We start from the raw sequence: 18,549 nt of genomic DNA, 5'->3' as shown, positions 1-18,549 counted from the left end.
CCCATGCCATTCCCACTGCCAAGTGTAGCATCAGACTCTGGCTGAGTGGGTGACCTGGCCTTCCCTCATTCTTGCTGCCTGTTATGTGTGGGGCACGGGAATAATAACAATGCTTGTCAATTGGATACAGCTTGTTAAGCCAGAATTGGCAGCCCAAGGCCGTGTGTGCTGAGCACCGAGGAGTGCCAAGACAGTAACCCTGTACAACAGCCTGAGGCCACGTTGGAGGGCAGCCAAGTGTTAACGATTCCACCTCAGACACTAGCAGGGAAGACTTGTAGGCCACTCCTGTCCCTGTCACAGGGATGAGTCACATACTTGTGGGGTGTGGCTGCCTCCTGTAAACCTGAATGAGCTGCTAGCCAGCTCACCTAGAGGGTGAGGAGCACTCAGCCTGTGTGTGCCTTACTGCCTTGGCTGTTGCTGGATGGGCGGGGCCTTTACTTCTTCACTCTACTCCGACTTCAGGGCTGGGGTGGGGGTGGGGTGGAGGGTGAGAATGGAAGGGGCTGGGGAAGAGCAGCCTGTAGCTTCATTCTGAGTAATGAGCAAGTTTAAAGTGGTGTGTGCTGAGAGCAGGCAGAGACCTTTGAAAGTGTTTTCATTGGTCTGTAAAGGTTGTTCTGATTGTCACTGTGCTTGAAGGCACTGTGAATGTCTGCAGATCAGGTGGGACATAACTGCAGTGTATGCTTTTTTTCACCTGCTTGGGGTTGACTGAAATTTCTCTGAGCCCTACTGGCTACCCAAGAATTATGAGTATCCTGAATCCTTGGTGAGGAACAGGGATGAGATTTTGGATGGTTTTAAAGCTAAGAGAGGCTTTAAAGGTTCAAAGAGAGAGCCCCAATGCTGTGTGATGGACACTTCTGCCTGTGCTTGTTAGTCACCTCTCTCCCAACCACTTTTCCACAGTGAACACCTACCTCTTCATGGTGCAGGCTCAGGGCATCCTACTTCGGGACAACGTGAGGACCATCGGTGCCCAGGTGTATGAGCAGGTGGTCCGCAGCGCCTATGCCAAGAGGAACAGCAGCCTGAATGACTCGGGTAAGCTAGAGACAGGGCTCTAAGGAGTCTGCTCACGGAGAGGCAGAGAGGACTCGGGAATTAGCCCCACAAGAATGTGTGGAAAGACAGGCTAGTCCAGAGGTTGTCCTAGCTCTGTTCAGGATGTGTGAAGTGACAAGAAGGCTGTATTTTCTTTCTTTTTGTTGTATTTGATTTGTTTTTCAAGACAGGGTTTCTCTGTGTAGCCCTGGCTGTCCTGAAATTTGCTCTGTAGACCAGGCTGGCATCAAACTCAGAGATCTGCCTGCCTCTGCCTCCTGAGTGCTAGGATTTTTATTCTGAACTCAACATTATCTTTTAAAATATGATTTTTTTATTCATTTTGTTTTCAAGATAACGTCCCCCTATGTAGACCAGACATGGCTTCAAACTCACAGAAATCCACCTGCCTCTGCTTCCCAAGTGTTAGGATTAAAGGCATTCACTATTACAGCCAGCTATCGCAGGGGCGTTTGGGGGACCTGTTCCCCACAAAAGGTTTAGTAATAAAAGTGCAGACGTGTGTGCAGTGTGAGCCCATTGGCCATTGCTGCGCAGACTCAGCTATAGTCTAGCTTAGCTCTGCGCTGCGGCAGCTGCGCTCCTGCCATGTTGTTCTGTCACTCTGGCTTCCTTCTCTCCTTTCCTATCCCTGAGTCTGTGCCCTCTGGCCTGGTCCATCTGCCCAGCCTTCCTCCCTGCCTCTGCCCCAACCCAGCCACCAACTCTTTATTCTCCAAAAAGCCACATTCTAGTCTAAATCAGTCATCAGGACTGATGCCCGGTGCATCTCTTTGGGTGGCCTTTGGCCTTGAGGGCTGAGTGACCTTCAGCAGCTGGCTTTTTTTTTTTTTAAAGAATTATTTATTATTTATGTATATGAGCACACTGTAGCTGTCTTCAGACACACCAGAAGAGGCATCAGATCCCATTACAGATGGTTGTGAGCCACCATGTGGTTGCTAGGAATTGAACTCAGGGCCTCTGGAAAAACAGCCAGTGCTCTTAACCACTGAGGCATCTCTCCAGCTCCCCGCAGGTTGCTTTTTAACATGGTAATCTCAGAGAGTCATCTTTAGGCTGGTGAGAAGGACAGGACAGCTCTCTTTACACAGAGAGCTGATGGTGGGCCATAGAGAGGACAAGACCAAGCACTCGATAGCACTTAGCTCTGCCAGGACTTAGCCCAGCAGTTAACAATTGAAATACAGGGACACACTTTCATACATCGTGGGGAAGGTCATCCTAGCACTCAGCTTTAATTTTGAGGGGCTGGGTTGGGTATGCGAATGCCATGGAGTGAGTATGGAAGTTGATTCTCTCCTCCCACTAAATGGGTCTCAGGAGTCAAACTCAGATCATCAGGCTTGGTGGAAAGTGCATTTACCTTCTAACCACCTCGCTGCTCTCAGCTTTTCCTTCTTTCAAGATGTATTGACTATCTATCATCTAGCTAGCTATGGAGCTCACATGTGTGTAGGTGGCCACAAAGGCCAGAAAAGAGTGTTAGACCCCTGAAAACTAAAGTTACAGGTAGGTGGGGACTGAACCTGGGAGAGTGTCAAGCACACTTAACTGCTAAAGCATCTCTAGCTTCATCTATTTTAAAAGAGAAATAATATGGCTCTTAATCATCTAAAATAATACCCGTTATTGAAGTACTAACCTGAAATGCTCGTCTCTGTGCACAAAGCCCCAAGGCCATCCCTCCTGGGCAGGAGTGCTGCTCTCCTGTTGAGTGTAGAAATTGGTGTGCAAAGGTGTAGGCCATGGGCTGGATGGGCTGCAGAGCTGGCGCAGTGGAGGATGGCACCAGCTGCTCCTGTGCTCCTCAGATTCAGCTCTCACCACCCATAACTACAGTTTTCTAGTGACTTCTGCAGACATCAGACACCCGTGTGCTGCATAGGCACAAGTGCAGGCAAACACCCATTGAGCACCTACTCCACACTGAGTGAGAGGAAACTATAACTTTCAAAAATGAGGCTGTCTTGTATTTGGGTGAAGGCTATCCTGAGGCACCGGTGAGGGTCGGGGTCACTCTCTCAGCAGGGAGTGCTCACCCTGCTTTGGGGGGGGGGGCCTAGTGCAGAGGGTGGGAACAATGTTGAACCAGGAGCAACTCATGTAAACCAGAGTAGCAGAAGATGAGAGTGGTCCCACCAAGCCCAGCACCACCACCTGCACGCCTCAGCAAGGCATGGAGGCCGTGGAAAGGCAGCTCAGTGTGGCTCTTGGTGAGCTAAAGAGAATCCATAGAGGAGGCAGCCAGAAGCAGGTCTAGTGAGCTTCGCTGTGGAGGAGTGTAGGCACCAAGGCCGCTGCTCTGCTCGGGGTTGGAATGCTGAGTCCCAGCAGCTGTCTGTAAACTGAGTGCCAGTTAAGCGGGAAGGAGCCATTGTGGCTGCCCCTCTGCTTCCTTCCTGTGAATGGCTTCTTAGTTTGCGCTGCAGCACGGAACTGCCTCCTCCCACCAGCTGCAGAGCACTTCTGAGGGGCTGGAGGAACCAGCACACCTGTGCCCATCTGAGCTGCCTTTCTCTTCCCTCCTTAGATTATCATCCGGATTTGAACCACAGTGAAGCCTTTCCCCCAACCACAACATTTCTTCCTGAAGATTTCACCTACTTTGCCAACCACCCTTGCCCGGAGAGGCTCCCTTCCATGAGTAAGTCGCTGCAGCTTGCCTCCTCTGCTCTGGGCAGGTTTCTGTTACCCTGGAAGGGAGAGAGTGACCATTGGGCCTCCCTGCCTCTTTGAATAGTGAAATGGCTCCCTGTCCTGAGAGTCGGGCTATAGGAATTCCTTATGACCCAGCTCCTCTGGGCTAACCCTGCTGCTGCCCCATATGCTTGGTGGTGCTGTATTTGCCTGTGAAATGACCCTCGTAAGATGTCCTGAGGACAGATCTGGGCGTTGGCTGTGTCACTTTAGCGTCACTGGTTCTCTGGGGTTTGATGGAGGAGCTCTCTCTCCCCACCTTCCTTCTCGTGTCTCTCTGTTTTCTGCTCTGTCCCACCACGCTCACCCTCACTTCCCTCCCACTGCGCTTGTGCCTGGATAGTTGCTACAAGTTCTTTTCTTTTTCCTTAGTATTTTAATTAGATTTTCATTATTTTATGTGTACATGTGTTCTGCCTTCTGTGTGACTGTACACTGCATGTGCTGGTGCTTGCCTCCACATGATGGTCAGCCTCCACATGGGGACCGAATTTGGGTCCTTTGCAACAAGTGCTCCTAACCACTGAACCAGCTCTCCAGCCCTAGAAGTTATTTTCTTAAAAAAAAAAATCCTGGTTTAAAAAAAAAAATAGGGCTAGAGAGGTGGCTTAGTGGTTAGGAGCACTGGCTGCTCTTCCAGGGGTCCTGGGTTCAATTCCCAGCAACCACATGGTGGCTCACAACCATCTGTAATAGGATCTGATGCCCTCTTCTGGTGTGTCTGAAGACAGCAACAATGTGCTTACATAAAACAAATAAATAAACCTTAAAAAAAAAATTAAAGCCATGCGTGGTGGCCACGCCTTTAATCCCAGTACTCATAGCTGTCTTGGAATTCATTGTGTAGACCAGGCTGGCCTGGAACTCACAAAGATTCTCCTGCCTCTGCTTCCCAAGTGCTGGAATTAAAGCCCCTGTGCCTGCCTTCCCTAGCACTGATTGTCATGGTGTCAACTTTTGGGCTTTGAGTCTGGCCACCTTTTAGTCAGAGTCCCTCCTCACTGTAGAGGAGGCGAGGCCGGCAGCCAAGCCAAATGTACTGCTCTTTTGTTCCTCTGATGAATTCAGCTGCCACTTAAGAGGCTTGCCAAAGGACCAGCATTTATTGAGACGTGAAATCATGAAATCAAAGCTCCCTGCAGCAGGGATGGGGCTGGAAAAAGAGTTACCTCACCTCAATTTCAAAGTCTTTGTTTCTTTCTCCACCTTGGCAGAAGCAGGTCTCCAAGGTGTTGTCCCTTCAGTATGCTTCCTTGTCAGATGGTAGTGACACACTAAAGGGCAGAGAGATGAACAGGCTGCTGGATGAAAATGCTAATTGTTTCTCCTCCCTCTCTCTGCAGAGGGCCCGATAGACATAAACATGAGTGAGATCAGAATGGAGGATATTCATGAGCTTTTCTCCAGAGACCCGACCATCAGGCTTGGAGGGCACTGGAAGCCTGCAGACTGCGTGCCTCGGTGGAAGGTGGGTTATGAGTAAGACCCAGGTGCTGGAAACCCATCTGGGATTGCCAGGGTCCAAGAACCATGACTTCAGGGAACTCACACCCTGCCTCTCATTCTCGAGAAATGGTTTCCCCCAAGGATTGCTGTAGCCATAGAGATTGTCAACACCCTGATGTTGTCTAAGAGCACTGAACCCCTTTGTTCCCAGGCAGGATTATTTGCAGGAGGGAGGGCCAGTAGGTCAGCTGACACATTTGTGGACTGTGTATCTGCAGTCCTCCTGCCTGGCCTCCCAGCTTACTAGAGGATGTGGGGCCTGCAGTGCAGCCCTCCAGCTTGACACTTAGGCCTCTGCAGGATGACTGTATTGGGAAAGAGACAGCAGCTTACAGCCATTCTCTGAGCAAGTGTTTGATAAAATGCTTGTGTGTTGCTGGCCCTGTGAAGGGAAGGGTCTTGACACAAGCCACGGATAAGCTTAGTGCAGTGGCAGCAGGTATCCACAGATGTACAGTGGGGAATGAACTGTGTGCAGCATTGGAGAGCTTTGATCACTTGGTGTTTGCACACTTCTGGAGGGACTTTTGTGCTGGGTCACCATGGGTATTTATAACTCCTAGAGCTGCAGTCTAGACAGGATCCAGGTAGTTCCAGGGTGGCCTTACCTGGACAGGTCGGTATTAAAGGATGTCAGGGGCAAGAAGAGGAGTCTCTTAGGGTTCCTCAAGGGTTGCACATTCAGGGGTATGCAACTTTGTAGCAATGCAGAGAACTTACTGGGAGCTGGAGCCAGCAGCTAACTGACTCCCACTCCTGTGATCCACTGCAGGTAGCCATCCTCATCCCTTTCCGGAACCGCCATGAGCACCTCCCAGTCCTCCTGCGACACCTGCTCCCCATGCTTCAGCGCCAGCGCCTGCAGTTTGCCTTCTATGTGATCGAGCAAGTGAGTGGTCCGCAGTTCTTTCTCTTTCATCTGAGCCCGAAATCTAGAATGGTGCAGGTGACTGTCTTCAGTGTCAATAACCCTATGAGCTGGGCCTTCCCACATGAATAGTTAATCAAGAAAGCGCTCTTCAGCTGGGCAGTGGTGGCGCACGCCTTTAATCCCAGCACTTGGGAGGCAGAGGCAAGCGGATTTCTGAGTTCGAGGCCAGCCTGATCTACAGAGTGAGTTCCAGGACAGCCAGGGCCACACAGAGAAACCTTGTCTCAAAAAACTAGAAACAGAAATAAAGAAAGGAAGGAAGGGAGGGAGGGAGGGACAGAAAGATAGACAGACTGACAGAACTCTTTAGCCCTGCCTACAGACTTTTCTCAGCTAAGTCATCTTCCAGCTTTCCTCTCAGCTGTGTCAAGTTGACAAAAACCAACCAGCACATTCCTTGTGCCTCTCTTGAGTTCTGGTACTGGTCAGGGTAAGTGAAGGTTAATATGCAGTTCAACTAGGCCATAACTAGTATAAACTAGTCTCTACCTGCCACAGAATTCGTAATCCTCAGACATTTGTCCCTGGAGAGCTCAGTGACTGTTGTGTAGGGACCTTCAGAATAAACAGACTGAGATGAACGGAAGGGCCTGCCCTCCTTGGTATTTATGAAATAGGTGGGCCGCGTATGAGGGACAGTGAGGGCAGTGCGAGCGGGGTAGGCTGGAGACTTGGTAGTGCCTGTCCTGTCCCCTGCGTGTTCTGTGGCTGTCTTCAGCTGCAGCACATGCTGCTGCACTGCTCTCTGAAGAAACAAGGCCCAGTTCAGCGGACTCCCCATGACCGTGGCTGAGCAGTGCTGCCCAGACTCCGTGGGCCCACAGGTCTTTCCCTATGGTTCCTAGGAGCCCATTTGGTGTGTGGAGAAGGCAGTCAGGTCTTTGCTTAAGGAACACATTGTTCTTTCAGGTTGGCACCCAGCCCTTTAACCGAGCCATGCTTTTCAACGTTGGTTTTCAAGAAGCCATGAAGGACTTGGATTGGGACTGTCTGATCTTCCATGATGTGGATCACATACCTGAGAGTGACCGGAACTACTACGGCTGTGGACAGATGCCCAGGCACTTTGCAACCAAGCTGGACAAGTACATGTACCTGTGAGTGCCTCCTCCTCCCAAAGGCCAGTTTAAGCTGTGCCAGCTGACACACAGAGCTTAGCAGTGAGCAGGTGTGAGGCCAGTTGTCACCATTTTGCTCACTGTGGAAAGTGGGTTATATTGTGACTGGAGTGTGAAGTGTAAAGTGGGGTATATTGTGACTGGGGGTGTGAAGTGGTGTGAAGTGGAGAGTGGGGTATATTGTGACTGGGATGTGAAGTGGAAAGTGGGGTATATTGTGACTAGGGGTATGAAGTGGTATGAAGCGGAAAGTGGGGTATATTGTGACTGGGGTGTGAAGTGGTGTGAAGTGGAAAGTGGGGTATATTGTGACTGGGGTCTGAAGTGGTGTGAAGCAGAAAGTGGGGTATATTGTGACTGGGGTGTGAAGTGGTGTGAAGCGGAAAGTGGGGTATATTGTGACTGGGGTGTGAAGTGGTGTGAAGTGGAAAGTGGGGTATATTGTGACTGGGGTATGTAGTGATTGGATGGTGGCAGTGGAGTAACTGAACACTGATTGTGGCCTTGGTTGGACATTGAGTGAGTTCCATGCTGGCGCTCATTGTGCAATGAGGTTGTCGCGAACCAATTAGCAGCCTAGGGTGATATTCAGTCCTCTCATTGGGCTGGGTGAGCCTCTAAGTTCCATTCCCAGCATTGGAGGAAAACAAAGACAAGTTCATGAGGCAGCTCAGCTCCATATCTCTAACCTGGCTGGCCCTGCTTTTCAGACTGCCCTACACAGAGTTTTTTGGTGGAGTGAGCGGCCTGACTGTTGAACAGTTTCGGAAAATCAATGGCTTTCCTAATGCCTTCTGGGGCTGGGGCGGAGAAGATGATGACCTGTGGAACAGGTATACACCCCCACCCACCCCCTGAGCCACCCCACCCTGGCACCACCTTACCCCCACCCCCTAAATCACCCCACCCCCTGCACCACTGCCACCCTCACCCCCTACACCACTCAACCCTGGCATCATCACAGACCAGGATCTACACGTGTCACTTAGCATTTTTGCAGCCACATTGGAAAGCTCACAGAGTAACATTTCCACATGCAGTCTGTGTAAGGCTGAGGCTGTTTCCTGCCCCTGCACCTTGCACCCTCATACCCACCCAGCGTTTGCCCTTGTGAGCAGCCAGGACCTGCACAGCCTTCCTGGACTGAGCTCTAGGGCGGCTGCCTTATCTTCTTTCATGATGCAGATGACTATTGGAAGTCAGATGAATATTTGGAGTTTGTTTTTAAAATTATACAGCTATAACATTAAACAACAGAAAACCTTCTAACTCAAACTAAAACACAATTTCTACGTCCCATTAAGTCACTTCCACATTTTCCCCTTTGACGTGTAAGAATAAACTTAAAATAACAGCTTAACACTTTTTATACTAATGAATGTGAGGCCTGGAGAAATGAGTCAGCAGTCAGAGTTCGAGCCCACGCCGCTTCCCCAGAATACCTAAGTCTGGTTCCCAGCTGTGTGTAACTCCAGCTCAGAGGACCCAGTCCCCTCTCTAGGCACCTATAGTCAACATGCATGTGCCACACACACATGTGTAAACATATACAGAATCAAAATTTTAAACATTAATTTGAGGCCAGAGAGATGGCTTAGTGGCTTAGAGCACTTGCTACTCTTGCCAAGGATTTGGGGTTCAGTTCCCAGCACCTACATGGCGGCTCACAATAGTCTGTGATAACTCCAGTTCCAAGGGATCCTATGCTTTTTTCTGACCTCCAAGGGCACCAGGCGTGCACACAGTGCATGTACATGTATGCAGACAAAACACTCATATGCATAAAGTTTTCTCAGACGTATAATTTGAGCTCGTAGGAAGAGAGTTCTTCAAATTCAGAGCTAGCCTAAGCTACCTACTAAGACTCTTGTTCATAGAACAGGGGAGAGAAGTAATGCTTACTGTAAAATTCATAAGAATAAAAAGAAATCTTCCCAGTCTGCACACCCCAAAACAGCATCATTACCATTTCAGTTTGTCTTTAAACATGGTGAGTGAGTCACACCAGATGTCTTTGTCAGTTTCTCAGACCACTAGTGGCAGCGCTTCAGTCTCAGGGTGAGTATCCCTGCTAGGGTCTTGTGTGGAATACCCTCTGACACTTACATGCCTCCCGATGGTGTGGTCAGTGTTCTCATGCGTGCAGGCGGTGACTAAGCAGACCGTCTCACTTGTACTGGTCCTTGGAAAAGTTCCTAGAGGTGTAGTTGGTTAGAATGCAATGTGTTGAGGCTCTGGGGCCATGTTAACAACTTCTCCCCATGTTCCCTGTGGCTCTCTGCTAAGTGGCCATGTCGGTAGAACCTCCCTCCCCAAGCTGAAGGTGGTGGATTGCCTGGTGACCTGCTCAGGTATGTCCCTGCAGTGTTGGGGATCTTTCAGTAAACCTGGAATTCATTGATTCAGCCAGGCTAGCACTGAACTCCAGGCGGAGAGCTGCCCATCCCTCTCTCCCCCGCCAGTGTGGGGTTATAGACACAGCACTGAGCCAGCGGTTACATGGCTTCCTGAAGACCCAAACTCAAGTCCTCAGTCTTGCAAGATTAGCACTTTTTCACCTGAGATCTTCCCAGCCCCCTCAGACAGAAATGCTAGTTATTCTTCTGCTGAGCATTCCCTGGGAGTGTACCATTGTGTGTTCACATGTGCAAGCATTGCTCCAGATAATTAAATATTTAGTATACAGTCAAAAACACATTGTGACAGGTACTGGGGTGTGGTTCAGGGATGGAACATTTTCCTAGCATGCACTAGTCCTGACTACTCTCTTTCTCTCCTCCCTCTCACTCTCTTAAAAACAGAGAGAAAGCCAGGAGATAGCTCAGTTGTTAAAGTACTGACTTTGTTTTTTTTTAAAGGCTCTGAGAGTGGTGGCTGTCTCAGTTACTTCTCTGTTGCTGTGATAGAACACTAAGACCAAGGCAACATAGAGGACCGAATGTATCTGGGCTTAGTGGTCAGAGGATTAGAGTCCCTCATGGCAGAGAGGCAGCAGGCGTGTAGCTGGAACAGGCTGCTAAGAGCACACAGCTTCAACCTCAGGCATGAAGTGGAGAGCAAACTGGAAATGCCTGTAAACTCTCAAAGCCCGCTTCCAGTGACTGACTGGCTTCTTCAGTGACTGACTGGCTTCTTCCAGCAAGGCCACATCTTTTAAGCCTCCCCAAACAGCACTGCCAGCTGGGGGTCAAGTGTTCAAATATTAAAGGCTATAGGGTACATTTGTCACAAAACTACCACTGTAGCACATGCTTATGATCCCAACCCTTGGCAGGCAGAGGCAGGAGGATCTCTGTGAGTTCCAGGTCAGGCAGATCTATATAGGGAATCAGAGCTACATAGTGAGACCCTGTCTCAAAAAAGTTGTTGGTCTCAGTAGCACACACCTACAATGCCAGCAATGGGAAGTGGAGACCTCAAATCCCCTTGGCTGTGATGAGCTCTAGGCCAGAAAGGGACCTTGTCTCCAAAAAGAAAAGTCAAATGGTGCCTGAAGAATGACATGCAAGATTATCTTCTGACCTTCACAAGCACATACATGTGCATACATGCTCAGGCAGGCGCGCGCGCGCACACACACACACACACCCATGAAATGTTAACTGTTGATAACCATCAGATCAGTTAGCTGAATGAGAAGGTGCTTCGGCATTGTTGCTGGAGAGGTCTTGGGGGATCTTAAAACTTACTACTAGTCTCTGGGTCTCAGCGTTTCACTGTTGTTCCTTTGGTTTTGGACAGGGTCCAGAATGCAGGCTATTCTGTGAGCCGGCCAGAAGGGGACACAGGAAAATACAAATCCATCCCTCACCACCATCGCGGGGAGGTCCAGTTTCTTGGCAGGTTGGTGCTGTTTCTTGGTCCTCAGGGTGGCTTTCAGCCACTTCCTTCACTCCCCTTTCTCAGCCAAGCCTGTTCTGTTGCTTTTGTCGTTTGAGGTGTTGTCTCTGTGGCCTCTAGCCCTCTATCCTCCTGCCTTTGACCCTCTCAGTGCTGAGATCACTGGCTGCACCACCCCTCTGCTCCAGTGTGTGGCTGGGTGACATGGGTGTGCATCTGTTTCCATTAGCCAAGGTAGACTTTTTAGGTGACCATCCGTGAGATGCAGATGCTTGGATCTCCTCTGCAGACAGAGTGGGGGTCACCTTCTGCTAGCCTCTGCGCTGTGAAGGTCTCTACGAGGGAGTGGCAGGGCTCTAAGCTGACTACTTTTTGCCCTTCCTCTGCAATCTCAATTCTAACCTTGGGTTAGTCTCTGGAGCCTCCATTTCCTTGGGCCTGAGACATTAGATGAGATGCTGTAATGCTGTAATGCTGGCCCAGGCAGCTGCCCTTGACTTGTGAAGCTGGGCTGTCAGCTCTGACCCCTCTCTGTCCTCGGCTTTCCAGGTACGCTCTGCTGAGGAAGTCAAAGGAGCGGCAAGGACTGGATGGTCTCAACAACCTGAACTACTCTGCTAATGTCACATACGACACCTTGTATAAAAACATAACTGTCAACTTGACACCCGAGCTGGCTCAGGTGACTGAGTACTGAGATGGGTAGAGAAGCCGCACTCGCCTACCCACTGCTCCCTCCCTCAGACGGTATGATGCGCCATCCTGGGGGACTACACAGGAGGACAGAAGAGACCACAGGGTTCCAGAAGACTGTCAGAGCCCACGCACAAAGGCCTTAGCTGTAAGGCCCAGCAGGGACAGGAGACTTGAGGATACCTGTCATCAGCACTGGCTTCTGTTCTACAAGACAGGTGTCTGCCCTGCTGCTCTTTCCGGCCCACCCAGGTCCTGTCTCAGCTGCAACCTCTAGAATTGCAGGGCCAGGCTAGGTGCCCCTTGGATAGATGGATGGCCAAGCTCAGAGGCCTCCGTGGCCAGCCACCCTGGCCTGAAGCAGATGGCCTGAACGCCGGCCTCTGCATCTCTGCAGTTCTCTTTGGTTTTCATTTGGCTTAGTTTAGGTTTTTTTTTGTTTTTGTTTTGTTTTTTTTTTTTTTAGAAATTTTTTTTTTGCTTTGGGTGGGGACTGAGGGTGGAGGGGAGGGACTTGGGGTGATAGACACATGACAGTCACTTCTTGAAGAAGTGCAGTTGTACATAAGCCATGTAAAATGCCTTTTTAATTTTATAGCCGGCTCCACTTCACAGTGAGGGCCAAGTATATTAGATCACCTTCGGTGGCAAACACAGCTCAGTTCCCACACAGTTGAGTGTCATCACCCAAGGCCCTGTCATCTAGGAAGGAAGTCACTACAGCCCCTCTTCTCTGCCCTGCCCCTCCTTTCCTGTCCCCTCCCATACCCCTGCCCCAGGGTCTTCCTCCAGGAGACTCAGCAGCTAAGCTGGAACTGCTGTTAGGGGCCCAGAGCTCTCCCCTCTTACCGAGCCAGCCAGCCAGCCAGGCTGTGTGGGGGAGGGGAGACAGAGGCACAGGGCTCAGGTTTAGCACTCCAGTGTGGATGGCAGGGGCTGGAGACCAGGGGATTTGAGGCCAGTGTGAGCTGTGTCCGAGTTCCAGGTGAGCCTGTGCTGTGTAGCACAGTCCAGCTCTCTCCACCATCTCACACACGGGTGGCTGTTGGGTGACTGTCCTTGTCTTTCTTTGGAACTTGGCCACAGTTTCTCTGGGCAGTGCCTGCATGACCAGCTGGCTTCAGTGATTTCTCCAGTTCCCTTTTTAGTTTCTGGGAGGCTGCTGTGCTGTGCTAAGAAGCCAGTGCTTGGGAGGGGCTCAGCCCGGGAGCAGGTGGCCCTGGGGTGCACCCTGACCCTGGTGGTCAGCCAGGGTCCAGGTGAGCTCTCAGCAGAGCTTTGACAGGCAGCCCAGCAGTCTCCCCGCTTCCTGAGCCAGGGCTCCTTCCTGTGTCTGCCTCGCTGCAGCCCTCTGTCCCCAAAGCAGGGATCTCTTTGCCTTCAGCACCCTTGATGTTCATGGTTTACATGGGTGGGGGTGGGGTGTAGATACATGGGGGGTGGGGTTTTGCATCACACAGTTGGTTCTGAGGACAGATGATCCCCCACAGACTGTGGGAGTGATTGGCCAGGCCCTGTTTTTTTTTTTTTTTTTTTTTTTTTTCTTCTGGTTTTTTGTTCTTTTTGTAGACTAGAGTGGTATCTGGGGAACAGATGGCATTGCACAGTGCTTCCCGCTCGTATGAGAGAGCAGGTGCCTGCCCTTGAGAGCGCTGGTGAGCCGCGTCATCTGTTTGCACTGGCAAGGAGCTGCACCGCCGCTGCGTTGACTTGCCTTTGTGTTACGGTACACACAGCAATAAAGATTGGGTTCCGCCCGCCCGTCTGGACCCTTTGCCTCCCTTTGTTAGTGTCACAGTGCCGCCATGCTAGGCAAGTACCCTGCCACTGAGTCCGGGGCCCAGCCCTCTCCCCTCAGTCTTCTGATCCACACTGAAGGCCAGGAATGTTTTCACTGTGGTAGAGCCATGGTGTCCTTTGGAGGGACTTCCAGGGAGGAACACGGTGCACACAGCATGTGTCCTGGCTGAAGCTCTGCGCTCTCTCGAACACCAGCCCCAGGGTACCAGTTTTTTTGAGCCAAAGGTTGATACTTGATTGAAGAAGGAAAATGCAGATTTGGGGACAAAGAAAAAGGTCTTTTTCCTGCTCAAGTAGGGTCGCTTCTGTTCTATTGCAATCATGTCCAAGTTTGTTTTTAGTGTGGGCTCTTGTGAGTACTGTCAGTCATTGGCCACCCAGCCATGTACTGAGTGAGAAATGTCACAGTCAGAGCCATACCACTGGGCCACACATTAGGTCACTGCTTGAAGAAAATGACCGTGAGAACCGAGTATGACCTTGCTGCACTGTGGCAGCTGAGACGGTGCCATGCTGCAGCTGAGTGACCCTCAAGCCGACCCGCCCTTGCCTGCCCGCTCTGTGTGTGCAAGGCTCCTCTCTGCACAGGGTTTCTTGGGGAAGGGGGTGATTTGCAAAACTTTAAATTTGTTGAAACAGGGACTCTGTCATTGCTTCCCTTCCTCAGAAGACAGCAGCAGAGCCGCGCGCACACTGACGTACCCACCGAGGAGGCACTGACGCAGCTTCCGCCCAGCATTACTGTCTTTTTTTTGAGCTTGCTCTTTGTTTTAAGAGGTGCCAGGGGTACATTTTTTGCACTGAAACCTAAAAATGTTTTAGAAACACTTTTCACAGAAATATAGTCCTTGCCATTCATTGTTCACTCATGTGTTTGTACATTTTTGTATGTTAATTTATGAATGATTTTTTCAGTAAAAAATACATATTCAATAACCAAACCTTGGTGGTCATCTCTCTGTCTAACTGCCTTTCAGGGAGGTTCCTCCTCTGTAGAACTCCACACAAGGGACCCCAGTGAAATGAAGATCTGGTTCCAGAAGATTTTCAGTGGGCAGTCCTGGGTTGCTTTCTACCAGATTCTGCTCACCTTGTAACCACAAACTTAGAAATCGAAGTTTTATCATTCCCAGTGTGTGTGATTTTGACTTATTTTTCAGTCTCCTGTAGCCCAGGCTGGCCACAAACTTGTTCTGTGTATGTACTTGACGATGATCTTGAACTTCTGGTAGATATGCACCACCAAGCCCAATTTGTGTGGTACTGGGATTAGGATCCAGGCCTTCATCAACAGAGCCCCAGCCCTGTCTGTCTGTCCGTCCGCCCTCCCTTCCTTCCATGAGTACAGATGTTTTGCCTGAATGTCTGTATCCAACCTGTGTGCTTGGGCCCACAGAGGCCAAAGGAGAGCTCTTGCTGACCTAGAACTGGGTTCTAAATGATCATGAGCCACCATGTTGGTGGTGGGAATTGAATCCAGGTTCTTCGAAAGAGTAGTCCGTGCTCTTAACCACTGAGCTATCTCTACCCACCCCCTGGTCCCCCCTACCCCGGTATTCTCTTTACAATAGAGGACACAACCCTGCATCTAGGCACTGCCAACAAAATAAGAGACCTCAAAGCAAGTTCTCTGAGGATGCTAGGAAGCTGCTCTCAGTCCATAGAATGTCCTGGGGAAGGCTGCTGGCTGGTTCTTACTTGGTCAAGGTGGAAGCCTTGTGAGGTGGAACTGGAAAGCTGGGTGAGGGAAGCCACATGCTCACAGCAACAGAACGCAGGCAAAGCTCAGCAGGACCTGTGGGACAGAGAAGGAGGCTGGGCACACACTAAGAATGATGGAGTCAGGGCTGTATATGGTAGGACTTCACACAGTTTCTAGGGATGTCACCTGCTGGGGGGCAAGGGAGAGGAGCAAAGATGTCAGGGTCGTAAGGCATGAAGGAGGAAAAAGGCTAGGGTGGGACCCCAGGCCTGGAGGATGGGGGAGTCCATGGGAGCTGCCAGCTTCCCCATTGTGTGGTACCATTTTCTGTATTGTGTTTAAGGGTCTGGAGACAACCAAGCAGGTGGGCAGTTGTATGATCTGATGAGGGCATCAGGGAAAGCCATCCAGGCATAGTGGATCAGTTCCTCGGGGGAGTGGGGTGCAGGAGTGCTGAGAATGGGGTGGGGGTTACAGAAGACAAGCTGCTTGGATCTGGGTGGGGTCTATGGGGCTGACAGCAGGAAGCATGGAACTGTCCCGCACCCCTGAAGAGCTGTGGCTTCAGGCGACACAGGACAGGAAAAGTTGGGCATTTCAAGAATCATTGAATACAGCCCAAAAGTGAAATGGGTTGAAGGGTGGAGAATGGAGATGGGTGGTGGGTAACCCAGGTACTCTGCTCCAAGGAAGGCGGCAGGAAGACCCAGAGGAGCTAGCTGAGTACAGCAGGGGCCGGCTCCACGCCAGTGGGAGGGGAGTCATCCTGCTGGTGGGTGTGATGCTCTGTGACAGGCTCCATTGCTACCACGCCCAGCAGAATGACCTTCACCTGGGAAGGTTCCCCAGTAAGAACGTGGCTTGGGGCGCCCTGTTTGTGCAGAGCGTGCTATGATGATGTCTCCATCCCTCCCTTTCTCTGAAGAAGTGTATCTCATCTTGATGGTTCACTTAACCTTCACCTGAGTCTCCTGTGGGACCAAGGGTGGGGCCAAGGCTGTGCTTCACTAGGGGTGTTTGGCAGCCTCTACTGCTAAGTGCCAACCTGAAAGTCACTACACTTGAAATGACTCAGGAGGCAATTGCTTTAGGGAAATGGAGGCCAAGGAGGCTGCTTTGAGGTCAGAAAGTGGCTGCTCAGCACCGCCCGCCCAGGGGAAAGTCCGAAACCCGAGCAGGGGCTTTCCCAGCTGCTCTTTATTGTGGGCTCTTAAAAGCTTTTCCAGGCATAGGCTAAAAGTAACTTATTCTAAAAGCAATAAATGAGTCTATGTTGGGGAGGGTGAGCTCCCCCTAATAGTTTGCCTACATATTTGCAAGTGTTGGGAATACATTTATGATTTGTAAAACGCTCTCTTACTGGTCCATTCATTACCTTATGATTCTACAGCCGCTTTCTGTAGGGCCAAGTGTCACCTCCCCTGAGAGTCCTATGTGAACACCCAGGCTAAGACACCCACCGCTCTCCCTCTCTCTGCTCCATTTTGCTTCTCACACAGTTAAGGACAAACCGCTGAGATGCCCACTACATATCAAAGCATACTCTGGCTGCCAGGTTCTCCCAGCATCCCTCAGTCCCTACCTGCTAGTGGGTCCTCCTGGCTGGCATATCCCAAACTTCTCCAGCCAGGGACTGGGCTTCTCTCCCTCCAGCATCTCTGATTCCTATATAACCTAGACATTTTGGTTACTTGAGCCTGTTTGCCTCTTGGTCTCCTGGCTCTCCGCTCTCCCTTATCACATGGTGTGGCTTGGTCACGTTAACTCTGGACTTCGAGATGTCTCTGCCTCTGGCCATGCTCTCCCTTTTATATACAATAAACCTTCTCCACCATAACAGGAGCAGTCGGATCCTTTTATGTTTCCCCCAAACACACACACACACAAAAACATTTGTATTGCTTTCTATCGGGGTGGGGCAGTGCCCCTCAAGTGTGTCACAGTGAAGGAGGAGCCTTTGTCCCCTGCTGGATTACCAGTCAATACTCATCCTGAGCTGGGTGTGGCGGTGGCACAACTTCCAGGAGTCAGAGGCAGGAGGATCTCTATGAGTTCACAGCCAGCCTGGTCTATGTTTCTAGTTCTAGGCCAGTTGGGGCTATGTAGTGAGACTATCTAAAAACAAACAAGTTTAGCCTATCTTTGTGCCAGTGTCCCCAAGATGTTGGCTGGTGTTTTGTTTGTTTTCTGGCTTACTGATCTGTGTTTTCCTATCTGTGGTAACTCCTGGGGAAGGGCCATTGGTTCTCACTGCTGTCTAGAAGTGTACTGCTTCAGTGCTGCTGTACTGAAGGTGTGGTATATGAATGAAATGTCCCTACTAGCTTACTGTTTATTGCTGTAAAGAGACACCATGACCACGACAACTCTTAAGAAAGTATTTTATACATATAATACACACACATACCACACACACACACACACACACACACTGTAGCTGTCTTCAGACACACCAGAAGAGGGCATCAGATCCCATTACAGCTGGTTGTAGCCACCATGTGGTTTCTGGGATTTGAACTCAGGACCTCTGGAAGAGCAGTCCGTGCTCTTAACCACAGCCTCCTAAATCAGCATTCAGTTGGCTTGCTTACAGTTTTAGAGGTCATTAGAACATTTCACTGAGCTGTGACACTGCAGTGTCCAGGGGCCACGGTTTGAGGAGCCAGCAGTCTGAGGACCTGGCTTATAGTGGTGACATCATGAAACTAGGCTGTAGGAGACTTTGGTTCCTTTGCTTGCTATAACTTTAATAACTCCCAAACCACCTTAGGTAAACATACAGCCTCAGAGAGCCTGGGAGTTTGGGGAAGGCCTCTAGGAAAACCGGTGTTCCTTTGGCCAAACATCTCAAGGCTCCCTTTCTATAGAGACTTACTGTTCACTCAGCATGCCCTACGACCAGGAAATGGGTTCTCAGAGGCAAAGGAGGACAGTGTTGGCTTTGTGGGGGGGCGGGGGGGGAGGGGAGACACAGCAACCAATTTACTGAATTTTCAGGCCAATTGCACTTAATGCTCTCAGGAGTAAGTCATCAAGAGTTTCCAAATTCTTCATGTAAGGATTCCTATCAGCTGTGAACTTGACAGGCTCTGAATCACCATGGAAACGTGGTTGTGAGCAAGCTTGGGGGGGGGGGTTAGTTGAGGAGGGAAGACCCTCCCTGCACCTGAGCTGCACTGGATCGTAGG

At 50.4% G+C, this 18,549-nt stretch overlaps 1 protein-coding gene across 3 annotated transcripts in view; it reads left to right on the top strand.

The window, feature by feature from the left end:
• Nucleotides 1-13,274, top strand: part of B4galt5 (beta-1,4-galactosyltransferase 5) — a 47,747-nt gene extending 34,473 nt beyond the window's left edge. For 2 of the 3 annotated variants that reach the window (XM_076930268.1, XM_076930269.1), the window contains exons 2-9: nt 916-1,050; nt 3,605-3,718; nt 5,115-5,239; nt 6,050-6,166; nt 7,118-7,305; nt 8,037-8,159; nt 11,068-11,169; nt 11,716-13,274. In XM_076930268.1, the coding sequence (XP_076786383.1) occupies nt 916-1,050; nt 3,605-3,718; nt 5,115-5,239; nt 6,050-6,166; nt 7,118-7,305; nt 8,037-8,159; nt 11,068-11,169; nt 11,716-11,863 (1,052 nt within the window). In that variant the 3' untranslated portion in view covers nt 11,864-13,274. Of the gene's footprint in view, nt 1-915; nt 1,051-3,604; nt 3,719-5,114; nt 5,244-6,049; nt 6,167-7,117; nt 7,306-8,036; nt 8,160-11,067; nt 11,170-11,715 lie in introns of all 3 variants that reach the window. The other variant, XM_034493847.2, reaches the window with a different exon arrangement.
• The last annotated feature ends 5,275 nt before the right edge of the window (nt 13,275-18,549 follow it).

Source organism: Arvicanthis niloticus, chromosome 2 (assembly GCF_011762505.2).
Source record: "Arvicanthis niloticus isolate mArvNil1 chromosome 2, mArvNil1.pat.X, whole genome shotgun sequence".
In the NCBI taxonomy this organism is placed as follows: Eukaryota; Metazoa; Chordata; class Mammalia; order Rodentia; family Muridae; genus Arvicanthis; species Arvicanthis niloticus.
This window is presented reverse-complemented; position numbering and strand designations above follow the sequence as displayed.